The 14,049-nt window shown below is 35.2% G+C and overlaps 1 protein-coding gene across 3 annotated transcripts in view; it reads left to right on the top strand.

Moving 5' to 3' along the window:
* The window catches only part of RPS6KA6 (ribosomal protein S6 kinase A6), a 241,591-nt gene that overhangs the window by 105,528 nt on the left and 122,014 nt on the right, over positions 1 to 14,049 (top strand). For all 3 annotated transcript variants that reach the window (XM_058712430.1, XM_058712431.1, XM_058712429.1), the window contains exons 4-6: positions 7,059 to 7,140; positions 8,065 to 8,145; positions 9,588 to 9,667. In XM_058712430.1, coding sequence (XP_058568413.1) covers positions 7,059 to 7,140; positions 8,065 to 8,145; positions 9,588 to 9,667 — 243 coding nt within the window. The remainder of the gene's footprint in view (positions 1 to 7,058; positions 7,141 to 8,064; positions 8,146 to 9,587; positions 9,668 to 14,049) is intronic.

Here is a 14,049-nt window from a genome sequence, read left to right as displayed (position 1 = left end):
GTTCAGGGAAGTTCTCAGCTATAATTTCTTCAAGTACCCCTTCAGCACCTTTCCCTCTCTCTTCCTCCTCTGGGATACCAATTATGTATATATTATTTCTTTTTAGTTTATCACTTAGTTCTCTAATTTTCCCCTAATACTCCTGGATTTTTTTATCTCTCTTTCTTTCAGCTTCCTCTTTCTCCATAACTTTATCTTCTAGTTCACCTATTCTCTCCTCTGCCTCTTCAATCCGAGCCGTCGTGGTTTCCATTTTGTTTTGCATTTCGTTTAAAGCGTTTTTCAGCTCCTCGTGACTGTTCCTTAGTTCCTTGATCTCTGTGGCAAGAGATTCTCTGCTGTCCTGTATACTGTTTTCAAGCCCAGCGATTAATTTTATGACTATTATTCTAAATTCACTTTCTGTTATATTATTTAAATCCTTTTTGATCAGTTCATGAGCTGTTGTTATTTCCTGGAGATTCTTCTGAGGGGAATTCTTCCGTTTGGTCATTTTGGATAGTCCCTGGATTGGTGAGGACCTGCAGGGCACTTCCCCTGTGCTGTGGTGTATAACTGGAGTTGGTGGGCGGGGCCGCAGTCAGACCTGATGTCTGCCCCCAGCCCACCGCTGAGGCCACAGTCAGACTGGTGTGTGCCTTCTCTTCCCCTCTCCTAGGGGCGGGATTCACTGTGGGGTGGTGTGGCCCGTCTGGTCTACTTGCACACTGCCAGGCTTTTGGTGCTGGGGAGCTGGCGTATTAGCTGGGGTGGGTAGGCAAGGTGCACGGGGGCGGGAGGGGCAGGCTTAGCTCGCTTCTCCTTAGGTGATCCACTTCAGGAGGGGCCTTGTGGCAGCGGGAAGGAGTCAGATCCACTGCCGGAGGTTTGGCTCCACAGAAGCACAGAGTTGGGTGTTTGCACGGAGCGAGCAATTTCCCTGGCAGGAACTGGTTGTCTTTGGCATTTTGGCTGGGGGATGGGCGGGGGAGATGGCGCTGGTGAGCGCCTTTGTTCCCTGCCAAGCTGAGCTCTGTCGTCAGGGGGCTCAGCAGCTCTCCCTCCCTTTGTCCTCCAGCCTTCCCGCTTTCTGAGCAGAGCTGTTAACTTATGACCTCCCAGACGCTAAGTCGCGCTTGCTGTTGGAACACAGTCCGTCCGGCCCCTCTGCTTTTGCCAGCCAGACTCGGGGGCTCTGCTTGGCCGGCGAGCCGCCCCTCAGCCCCGGCTCCCTCCCGCCAGTCCGTGGAGCGCGCACCGCCTTGCCGCCCTTCCTACCCTCTTCCTTGGGCCTCTCGTCTGCGCTTGGCTCTGGAGACTCCGTTCTGCTAATCCTCTGGCGGTTTTCTGGGTTCTTTAGGCAGGTGTAGGTGGAATCTAAGTGATCAGCAGGATGCGCGGTGAGCCCAGCGTCCTCCTAGGCCACCATCTTCCGGAACTCCACATAGTTATTTTTATAAAAAATATGCTCACATGTGGCAGGTTTATTATTTTTTAATGAATCAATATCTAGTTGCTTTTTCTCTTTTAATTTCTAATATGGTACATATCAATAGATATCCACAAAAATACCAAAAACACTTTGGAGTCGTCAATAATTTTTAAGATTGTAAAGGATTTCTGAGACCAAAAAAATTGAGAACTGCTTTACTTTAAGAAACTGATAAAATAGAGTCATTATTCATGAAATTACTTGACTTCTTTGTTGACATCCTCTTGGCCACATGATATTGATTAGGAAAAGGGAAATTGGGTATCTGAAAACTTTGAGTCTGTTGCTTCGGGTTAATGCCATATATTTAGCTGAAGTGTGTGTGTGTGTGTGTGTGTGTGTGTGTGTGTGTGTTATGGCAATTCATTTACTCTATTTTTTGTTGGTTTGTTTTTTAAGTTTCTATTTTAGTTCCAGTTTGTTAAAATATAGTATAATATTAGATACTGGTGTACAGCATAGTGATTAAAGACTTCCATACAACACCTGGTGCTCATCACAAGTGCTCTCCTTAATCTCTATCACCTATTTCACCCATACATCCCACCCACCTTCTCTCTAGCAACCATCGTTTGCTGTCTATAGTCTGTTTCTTGGTTTGCCTGTTTCTTTTTTTCTCATACACACATATGATATATATAGCAAAATTTTTTCCTCAGATCTTGGATTAGGGTTTGGTTTAGAGCTAAGGTATGGGTTAGGGTTAGAGTTACAGTCAGGGTGAAGGTATATGCCTATTATCTTGCAATTCAGAGACCTCTACAGAGACATCAGTTTAGGGTTAGAGTCAGGGTTGGGATTAATGGTTAGCAGTTAGGGGTTAGGGTTAAGGTTTGGAGCTAGGTTTAAGATTAGGGTGAGTCTATGTGCCTCTATTCCAGCAGTTTGAGACCTCTCCAGAGGTTAAGTTTAGGTTTAGAGTTAGGGCTAGATGTAGAGTTTAGGGGTTATTGGTAAGGTGTAGGGTTAGGTATAGAGTCAGGGTTAAATTTTGTTAGGCTTAGGGTTTGTGCTTAGCATCATGTAGTTGAGAGATTTCTCCAGAGAATAAAACATCAGAATTTTATTGGGGTGAGAGCAAAGAAGACAACCATCCACTAAGCTGAGGTAAAGAGGGGACTTGGTGGTCTAAATACTCTCTAAGTGGAAATTAAGTTGGTCCTTCTGTTTTTCTTTCTTTTGTTTGTTTTTCCCTCAAGATTTATATAAATTCCTTTTAGTTAACATACAGTGTAATGCAGGTTCGGGTGTAGACTTTCCTGATTCAACACTTAAATAAATCACCTGGTGCTCATCACAAGTCCCCTCCTTAGTCCCTATCACATATCTAACCCTTTCTTCTGCCCACCTTCCCTCTGGCAACCATCAGTTTGGTCTTTATAGTTAAGAATCTGTATCTTTATTTTTCTCTCTTCCCCTCACCCCCATGTTCGTTTTTTTTTGTTTCTTAAATTCCACATATGAATGAAATTGCATGGTATCAGACCTTCTCTGACATTTCAGTTAGCATAATATTCTCTAGCTCTATCCATGTCCTTTCAAATGGCAATATTTCATTATTTTTTATCATTGAGTAATATTACACTGTGTGTGTGTGTGTGTGTGTGTGTGTGTGTGTGTGTGTATGCCACATCTTTATATATTCTTCAGTAGATGGACATTTGGGGTCTTCCCGTTAGTTAGCTATTGTTGATAATGCTGCTGTAAACATTAGGGTGGGTGCATGTATCACTTCAAATCAGTATTTGTGTATCCTTTGGGTAAATACCTAGTAATGCAATTGGTAGATCATATTGTAGTTTTATTTTCAATTTTTTGAAGAACATCCATTCTGTTTTCCAGAGTGGCTATACCAGTTTGCATTCCCACCAACAGTGTAAGAGGGTTCCCCTTTCTCCACATCCTCAACAACACCTGTTGTTTCCTGTTGTTAATTTTAGCCATTCTGACTGGTGTGAGGTGATATCTCATTGTGGTTTTGATATGTATTTCCCTTTTGATGCGTGGTGTTGAACATCTTTTCATTTGTCTGTTGTCCATCTGGATGTCTTCTTTGGAGAAATATTGATTCGTGTCTTTTGCCCATTTTTTAATTGGATTATTTATTTTTTTGGGTGGTGAGTTTGATAAGTTATTTTCATATTTTGGATATGAACCCTTTATCAGATGTGTCTTTTGCAAATATCTTTTCCCAGTGTAAGTTGCCTTTTAGTTTTGTTGTTTGTCTCCTTCACTGTACAGAAAACGTTTATTTTGATAAAGTCTCAGTAGTTTATTTTTGCCTTTGGTTCTCTTGGCTCAGGAGATATACCTAGTCATACCTGATGTCAAAGAGGTTGCTGCCTATGTCCCCTTTAGGTTTTTGATGGTTTACTGTCTCACATACATCTGTCATTCAGTTTGAATTTGTTTTTGTGTATAGTGTAAAAAAGTGTGGTCCAGTTTGATTTTATATTTTTTAGAGAGAGACAGAGCACAAGCAGGGGAGGAGCAGAGAGAGAGACAGAGACAGAATCCGGAGCAGGCTTCAGGCTTTGAGCTGTCAGCCCAGAGCCTGATGTGGGGCTCGAACTCACAAACCATGAGATCATGACCTGAGCCAAAGTCGGATACCCAACTGACTGAGCTACCCAGGTGCCCCTGGTCTAGTTTCATTCTTTTGCAAATTACTGTCTAGTTTTCCCAGCATCATTTGTTGAAGAGACTGTTTTTTATCCATTGGTTATTCTTCCCAACTTTGTCAAAGATTAATTGATCATATAGTTCTGGGTTCATTTCTGGGTTTTCTATTCTGTTCCATTGATCTGTGTGTCTCTTTTTTGCCAGTAATGTAGTTTCTTGATCACTACAGCTTTGTAATATAACTTGAAGTCTGGAATTGTGATGTCTCCAGGTTTGCTTTTCTTTTCAAGATTGCTTTGGCTATGCGGGGTCTTTTGTGATTCCATTCAAATTTTAGGACTGTTCTAGCTCTGTGAAAAATACTGTAGTATTTTTTTGGAGATTACATTAAATGTGTAGATTGCTTTGAGTAATGTAGACATTTTAACAATATTTGTCCTTCCAATTCATGAGCATGGAACGCTTTTCCATTTCTTTGTGTCCTCTTTAATTTCTTTCATCAGTATTCTATAGTTTTTTAGAGTGCAGATCTTTTACCTCTTTCATTAGGTTCATTCCTAGGTATCTTATGGTTTTGGTGCAATTGGAAATGGGATAAATTTCTTGATTTCTCTTTTCACTTCTTCATTATTGGTGTATAGAAATGTAACAGATTGCTGTACACTCATTTTGTATCTTGTGACTCTACTGAACTTGTTTATGAGTTTTAGTAAGTTTTTTTGTGGAGTCCTTTGGGTTTTCTATATATGGTATCATGCCATCTATAAATAGTGAAAGTTTGATTCCTTCCAGCAAGGAAGAATTTGGATGCCTTGTGTTTCTTCTTCTTTTTTTTTTCTCTGATTGCTGTGGATCAGACTTCCAGTACTATGTTAAATCAAAGTGGTGAGAGTAGATTTTCCTGTCTTGTTAGGCAAGCTCTCAGTTTTTCCCCATCGAAGATGATATTAGCTGTGTATTTGTCATATATGACCTTAATTAATATTTTGGTTTGCTCCCTCTAACCTTACTTTCTGGAGGGTTTTTATTATGAATGGATATTGTACTTTGTCAAATGCTTTTTCTGTGTCTTTTGAAATGATTGTAATGTTTTTGTCCTTTCTTTTAATAATGTTATGTATATGTTGATTGATTTATGAATATTGAACCACTGTTTTAACCCAAGAATAAATCCCAATTGGTCATGGTGAATGATAGTTTTTTTTTTTAAGATTTTATTTTTAAGTAATTTCTACACCCACTGTGGGGCTTGAACTTACAACCCCGAGATTAATAGTTGCATGCTCTACTGACTGAGCCATCCAGACAACCTTGATTTTTTTTTAAAATCTATTGTGGATTAATTTTGCTAATATTCTATTAAGAAGTTTTGCACCTGTATTCATCAGGGATATTGGCCTGTAGTTTTCTTTTTGTGGTGTCTGTCTGGTGTTGGTATCAGGGATATTGGCCTGTAGTTCTCTTTTTGTGGTGTCTGTCTGGTGTTGGTATCAGGGTAATATTCACCAATAGAATGAATTTGGATTTTTTCCTTCTTTTTTCTAATTATTAGAATAATTTGAGAAGAATATATATTAACTCTTATTTAAAGTTTTGGTAGAACTCTGTGAAACCATCTGGTCCTGAACTTTTGTTTGTTTGGATTTTTTTGATTACTGATTCATTTCATTGCTAGTAATTGGTCTGTTCAAGTTTTCGATTACTTCTTGTTTCAGTTTTTGTAATTTATATTGTTTCTAGGAATTTATCCATTTCTTACAGGCTGTCCCAAATTGTTGGCATATAGTTTTTCATATTTGTATTTCATATTCTCCTACAACTGTTTGTATTTCTGTGGTGTTCATTATTATTTCTTTTCTGTCATTTGTGATTTTATTCATTTGGGTCCTTTCTCTTTTCTTTTTGATAATCTGGCTAGAGGTTTATCAGTTTTATTAGTTGTTTCAAGGAACCAACTCCTGCTTTCATTGATCTGTTCTATTGTTTTTTTTTTTAGTTTCTATATAATTAATTTCAAAGCAGTGAACAACTTTCACTATTTTTAAAAAATGAAACCACCCACTACTAGTAAATAACTCCTGTAAAATTTCCATCTATTAATATTTATCTTTATAACTGAGGCTTTTTAAAAACAGCTTTTTTTAATGTTTATTTATTTTTGAGAGAGAGACAGAGACAGAGGGAGACAGAGAGAGGCAGAGAGCAAGCCGAGGAGGAGCAGAGAGAGAGGGAGACACAGAATCCAAAACAGGCTCCAGGCTCTGAGCTGTCAGCACAGTTCCTGACATGGGGCTCAAACTCATGAACCACGAGTCTATAACCTGAGCTGAGGTTGGATGCTTAACCGACTGAGCCACCCAGGCGCCCCTAGAAACTTAGCTTTAATGAGTCATAATTTTAATTTGAAAGTGTGAGATATTATTACTTAAGCTTGTTCAGTAACAGTAAAGAGTTTAACTTTAATGTATTGGAATAATTAGCCATCTTGATTCTTCAACCTGGCAGACAGATATTATTGCTTCTGATTTCTTACAGAAAATAAAATGTATGCTAACTTCTAAAATGGACCAATAAGGAAGTAGAAATGAAGATATCAAACTAAGAGTTATATCATTTTTTGGTCTTTATTAAGGTAACAAAAAGGAGCTTGGGTCTTAAAAGGAGTTCCTTTAGATCAAATTGCCCTTCATTATGTTGCTTACCTTTTATGTAACAAACTTCTTAAAGTCCTTGACCATGTCATCTATTTTAATAATTTTCTTTCCTATGGTAATATGTATGAGAGTGTGATTTAGTAAATGAACGAAAATGAGAAAAAAATCAAGTAAGAGTGTAATTTATAGAGAAAGATCTATCTTTATAAAATTAGAGAAAATGTAGGGCCTGAAACATGCACTAGTCTATGTGTATAGCAAGAATGTCTTGAAATGTGAATTTTACTTTTTTCAAAAAATTCCTCTGTTAGGTTTTTCTTGTTCGAAAGAAGACTGGTCCTGATGCTGGGCAGCTCTATGCAATGAAGGTGTTAAAAAAAGCTTCTTTAAAAGGTAGAAGATGAGAAAGTTTAATAAAATAGAATTTGATAAACCTTGTTTTAACAAATATGCTGTGTATTGCTTGTAAAAATTGAGTACATTCAGTTTTCTTTAAACATTAGTAATTGTTACAGTTTTCTAGCCTGTAAGTGATATTTCTAGGTTTGATATTGGCATATACTATAATTTAGTGAGACTATACCTTGGTAAAAATTTAATGGTATAAAAGTGACACATTTTATTTTACTTAAAATGTACTTGTTTTATTAAGCTATATTATTTTATTTCAAGTTTCTTAATTTTTTTCTGTTCTATTTGTGTTGGTTTTGCATACTGAAAAAGCACAACCACTTGGATACACATATATACACCATCTTCTAGGCTGTGATAACAATAACATTGCCCAGTTTTTTTTTATTTTTTTAATGTTTATTTATTTCTGAGAGAGAGAGACACAGAGCATGAGTGGGGGAGGGGTAGAGAGAGAGGGGGAGAGACAGAATCCGAAGCAGGCTCCAGGCTCAGAGCTGTCAGCATAGAGCCCGACGCGGGGCTCAAACTCACAAACCGTGAGATCATGACCTGAGCCGAAGCCAATTGCTCAACCAACTGAGCCATCCAGGTGCCCCAACATTGCTCAGTTTTAATCAGTAAACACATTTGAACAATTGGAGACCAATACATAATAAATGCATATTAACCAAATACCTATTTATGTCACTTTAACCCATCTCTAGATCAAAAGTAAATTTGTTGGCTTTCTGATAGTATGGTAATTACTGTCTAGGAATATATAGACTGCAAATTTAGGCAAATTTAGGCACTTATAAAGTTGTATTTTATATTTTCATATTTTTGTTTGGTGAATTATTTATGAGATCTCTACTTAAATTTTATAAAGAAGAGTAATATATTCTACTCTTCTATAATTTTTAGTTCGAGACAGAGTTCGGACAAAGATGGAGAGGGATATACTGGTGGAAGTAAATCATCCATTTATTGTCAAATTACACTATGGTATGTAATTTTTTTTTAATTTATGGAATTAGAGAGTTAAGCTTTCCTTTCAAGTAATAATATAATAGGAAATAAATACTTCAAACTGATTTAATAATTCAACTATGTAAAACATATTCATCTGAAATAAGAATAAGAATTAATAACCAGCTTTGAATTGTATTTTCTGTATCTGTTGGTTAACTTGTCTAAGGTAATAAGATAGTATCTTCTGATTACCTGTTTGGTAGTATTTCTTTACTCTGCTATGCTGTACCTTTAATGATCTTAGGCTATAAAGTGTGATGGTTTATTCAAAGCATTTGGTGTTTGGATGTGTTCTTCTTACATGTTGTTCATAATGAGTATATTCATTTATTTCCTACTTCTGTTGGAGAGGACAATGTAGGTATATTAGTCCATTTAAGTTATTCTCTCTTATATTTGGGGGGAGAATAATACCAGTAAGAAGCAAGTAGGTATAATGGAAAGAACATGAATTTGGAGTCCTACTGTTCTGAGTTTTAATCATGGCTCCATTGATAATTAAATGCATGCATGAGATTGTGAAGTTTGGTTTTCCTGGAGAATTCAAAGGTATATACATCATTAAATCATTGATACATTCTACAATGTCACTTTAAATTTTCAAGAGATAAAGTAGCAGTAGATTTAAAAAATTCTTAGGTAATTTTGAAAAATAATGCAGTAAAGTAGGCATTAAATTATTTTTATAAAAAACGCTCAAGAAATGTCCACCCATTTTTCTTTTACTCCCTGTTATCCTAAATCTCTTCCTTAAATCTCTAGGGTGACATGACATTAATCGGTAAATACCAATTGTGTGCAAAACACTGTATTGAATGCAGTAGGCTCTAGAGGTGAAATGATCTCTGATCTCAAAAAAAAAATTATATCTATGGGAACACAGACATGTAAACGAATTACCTGTACATTCCAAAGTGGAGTTAAGAGAGACATAAATAAAGAACAATGATATCTCAAAAGCAGTACCAAATAATTCTTATGCAGAAGAGGGTAAAGATGCTAAAGGAAATGTGAAAAGAGAGAAATCCTTAATAGAGGAAAGCTTAATAGAGGAGTTGGCATTTTTGTTGAGCTTGAAAGAATTAGTAGATTTTCATTAGGTAGGGAGGCAGAGTTCAGGAAGTTTGCAATTGAACACCACTGATCCATAAATCAGGAAAATGATGGTGGTAGACATTTCTGTGTAAAGCCACATGCAAAGTTGATTATGTTCTGGGAAGGGGTTTATAGCTATTTCAACACTAAATTCAATTGTGAGATAATGTTACCCAATAACATTGGACCATTTGAACAAATTCTTAATTCCTTGATGGTGTTTAATGATAAAACTCTAAATTTGTTTATCAATCAAAACTTATACTATGCTTGTTAAGCCTTTAAGATTGTTCTGTTACTACATTCTAATTTATAATTAGCCTTTCAGACTGAAGGGAAGCTGTATTTAATACTAGATTTTCTCAGGGGAGGAGATGTCTTTACAAGATTATCCAAAGAGGTGAGTATCTGTGAATTTTTACTATATTTTATTGAAACAAAAATCATTTTTGTTCTGATAATTAATTTTTCTATAGAAAATTTAAATAATTATTCTGTTTGTTTCACTGCATAGTATTTAGTGGATGTGCCAATTAATGGTATTTTCTGTCTTCCTGTCATTTAGATCCATCTCAATGTGCTACTCATTATTCCCTTAGGCACAAGATCAATATAAATAACTGGATGAAGTAGATAGGGACAAGCCTAGGATTTTGGCTACTCAAGCTACCAAAATGCCTCTGGGAGTAGTGCTTATTTTATTCATGTTTAAAACTGGTGTATGGAGGTATAATTGACATAGAATAAATTGCACATATTATGGTACATATTTGATAAAATTTGACATTCGTATATACCTGTGAAACCATCGTCACAATCAAGATAATAAGCTTATCCGTCGTCCCCAACCATTTTCTTGTGCCCCTTTGTATTTCCTCCTTTCTGCCCCACTCCTACTGAATCTGATTTTTGTCATTGTTTGGTTTGCATTTTCTAGGATTTTATATAAATGGAATCATAGAGTATGTATTTTTTTTTGGTCTGGCGTATTTAGCTCAGAATAATTATTTTGAGATTTCACCATGGTGTTATATGTATCAGTGGTTCATTCATTTTTATTGCTGAGTAGTATTCCACTGTATGAATACGCCACAATTTGTTTATGCATTAATTTATTGATGGATGTTTGGATTGTTTGCAGTTTTGGGATATTACTAACAAAACTGCTACAAACATTCATGTACAAATGAGTGTATGGACATGTTTTCATATTTATGGTTAAATACCTAGGAGTATGACTGGGCTATTTGGTAGATGTATGTTTTAACTTATTTTAAAGGCACTGTCAAATTGTTTTCCAAGATGGTATAACTTTTACACTCCCAGCAGCAACATATGAGAGTTTCAGTTGCTCCACATCCTTGCCAACCCTTGATATATGGTCAGTCTTGTTTTCATTTTGGACATAAGTGTGTGTAGTGGTACCTTATTGTGGTTTTGAATTGCATAATTCTAATGACTGATGATGTTGAGAATTTTTCAGTGCACTTATTTGACAACTTTTTATTTTCTTTGGTAAAATATCTGTTTAAATCTTTGACCCATTTTTGAATTGAGTTGTTCTTCTGAGTTTTGAGAGTCTTTATATATTTTGGACGGTAGGTCGTTTAACATATATGTTGTTTGCAAATATTTTCTTCTGGTCTGTAGTTTATCTTTTCATTCCCTTTAACAATTTCTTTCAAAAAGCAGTTCTTTTTAAAAAAGCAGAAGTTCCTAATTTTGATCAAGTCCAACTTAATTTTTTTTCTTTTATGAATTTGGTGTCCTATTTAAAAAATATTTGCCTAATCTCAGGTCACAAAGATTTTCTGTTTCCTACACAATTTGTAATTTTAGGTTTTACATTTAAGTTTATAATCCTTTAGTGTATGGTGCAGGTATGTGTTGAAGTCCTTTTTTTTTCCTTTTTTGCATGTACATACCCCATTGGTCTAGCATTATGATTAGAAAAGTCCATGCTTTCTTCATTGAATTACCTTGCATTTTTGTTGAAAATCAATTGATCATATATGTGAAGGTCTGTTTATGGACACTCTATTTTGTTCTGTTGATCTATTTGTCTATCTTGATTTCAATACCACGTGATTTCTTTATTACCTTTATAATATGTCTTAAAGTAAGGTAGTGCAAATCCTTGAGCTTTGCTCTTCTTTTTCAAAGTTGTTTTGCCTCTTCTGGGTCCTTTGCATTTCCATATCAATTTTAAAATCAGCTCTTCACTTTCTACAAAAAGGCTTACTGTGGATTGCATTGAACCTCTAAGTCAATTTGCAAATAATTTACATTTTCATAACATCGAGTCTCCCAATCCACGAATATATTTTTTTCCAGTTTTTGAGTCTTCTTTAATTTCTCTCAGCAATATCTTGTCATTTTAAGTCTATAGGTTGTCATTTCAGTCTATAAGTCTTATGCATTTATTAATCAAATTTACCTGTTTCCTTTTAAAAATGCCATTGTAGGGGCGCTTGGGTGGCTCAGTCAGTTGAGCGTCCAACTTCGACTCAGGTCATGATCTCACAACTCGTGGGTTTGAGCCCCGCGTCCGGCTCTGTGCTGACAGTTTGGAGCCTGGAGCCTGCTTCGGATTCTGTGTCTCCCTCTTTCTCTGCCCCTTCCCCACTCATATTCTGTCTCCGTCTCTCCCAAAAATAAACATTAAAAAAATAAAAAAATAAAAAAATAAAAATGCTACTGTAAATGGAATTGCTTTCTTATTAATTTCATTTTCAAGTTGGATGGAAATACAATTGATGTCTTGCATACTGAATTTGTGTCTCACAGTTTAACTGAACTTCCTTATTACACCTAACGCTTTTTTTTTGTAGACTCCATAGAATTTTCTATTTGTAATCTGCAAATAAGGAGTTTTTACTTCTTTTCCATTATCAACATCATTTCTTTCTTTTATTTGTCTTTTCTGCACTGGCTGGGCTCTCCAGTTCAGTGTTCTATTGAATTGATAAGAGCAGACACTCTTGCCTTATTTCTGGTCTTAGGGGAAAAGCATAATTTTAGCATAAGGTATAAAGTTAAGTATAGGTCTTTTTACATGTTCTTTACCAAGTGAAAGTTCCTTTCTGTTACTGGTTTGTTGTATGTTAGATTTTGTAATATTTATTTATTTATTTTTTCTTTTTTCCCCAAGTGTTTATTTATTTATGTGGGAGCAAGGAAAGGGCAGAGAGAGAGGGAGGGAGAGAATTCCAAGCAGGCTCCATGCTGTCAGCAAAGAGCCCGATGCAGGGGTCAGTCCCACAAACCATGAAATCATGACATGAGCCAAAATCAGGAACTGGATGCTCAACCAACTGAACCACCCAGGCGCCCCTGTAATATTCTTTTACTGCCATTATTGAGATGTTATATATTTTTTCTTCTTTAATGTTTTAATTGGCGAATTACATTGATTGATTGTCAAATGTTGAAGCAATCTTGCCTGTGGATGAACCCCCAACATGTAATCATGATGCATTATCTTTTTTGCATATTGGTGGGTGATATTTCCTAAATGTTTGTTAAGAATTTTTACATTTATTTTTATGAGGGACATTTGACTATAGATTTTGTGTATTGTTTATGTCTTGTTTTGATATCAGAGCAAATCTGGTTTTATAGAATGAGTTGGGTAGTGTTTTCTCCTGTTCTGTTTTTTTAGAGAATTCAATGTTAAATTGTTATTAAAGTCTAGAAGAATTCAATGTTAAATTGTTACTAAATGATTGGTAGAATTCACCAGTGAATCTATCTGGCCTGAAGTTTTTTAATGGTAAGATGTTTTAACTACATATTCAATTTGTTTAAGAGACTTGGAGGTATTAAGTTTATCTTTTTTTTTTTTTTGAGTGAGCTTTGGTATCTTTGCCTTTTAAAAATTTAACCATTTAACCATTTTAGCAAATCTGTCAAATTCACTGGCATGAAATTGTTCATAATACTCTCTTATTATCCTTTTTATAGCAGTAGAAGCATTAATGATACTTGTATCACCATACCTGATGTTCTTATTTTGTCTCTTCTCTTTTTTATCTTGCTTAGCCTTGCTAGAGGTTTATCAATTTTATTTTATTTTTTCTCAACAAATCAACTGGCTTTGGGCTTCACTGATTTTTTATTCTATTTCATTGTTTTCCACAGTAACTTTTATTACTTCAATTTTTTCCTGCTTACTATATATTTCACTAACTTTTCTGTTTTTTAAGATGGAAGCTGAAGTTACTAATTTGAGACCTTTCATCTTTCCTAACGTAGGTGTATACTGTTTTAACCATCTCTCTGAACAATGCTTTAGCATTATCCCACATATTTTGATACGTGATGTTTTTATTTTCCTTCAGTTTCACATACTTTCTAATTTCCTTTTTATTTTTTCTTTGACTCATGGGGTATTTAGAAGTATGTTATTTAATTTATAAATATTTTGGCATTTTCCAGATAACTTTGTATTATTGACTTCTAATTTATTTTCATTGTAGTCATAAACCATAGTTTGTATGACTTCAATTCCCTTAAATTCACTGATAATTATTTTATGCTTCAGTATATAGTATATTTTTGTAAATGTTCTGTGTATACTTTAGGAGAATGTGTATTCTGATTTCGAGTAGTGGAAGGTCCTAAATGCAATTAGATCAAGTTGGCTGATAGTGGTATTAAGTCTACTGCATTCTTAATTTTTTGCCTATATATTCTATAAATTTTTGTGTTACAGAGATTGAAAACTTTGACTATAATTATATATTTATCTTTTTTCTGTTAATTTTAAATTTCTGTTAAGTT

This window comes from Neofelis nebulosa, chromosome X, assembly GCF_028018385.1.
Source record: "Neofelis nebulosa isolate mNeoNeb1 chromosome X, mNeoNeb1.pri, whole genome shotgun sequence".
Lineage (NCBI taxonomy): Eukaryota > Metazoa > Chordata > Mammalia > Carnivora > Felidae > Neofelis > Neofelis nebulosa.
Note: the sequence above shows the minus strand (reverse complement) of the source record. Positions and strands in the feature narration are given on the sequence as shown.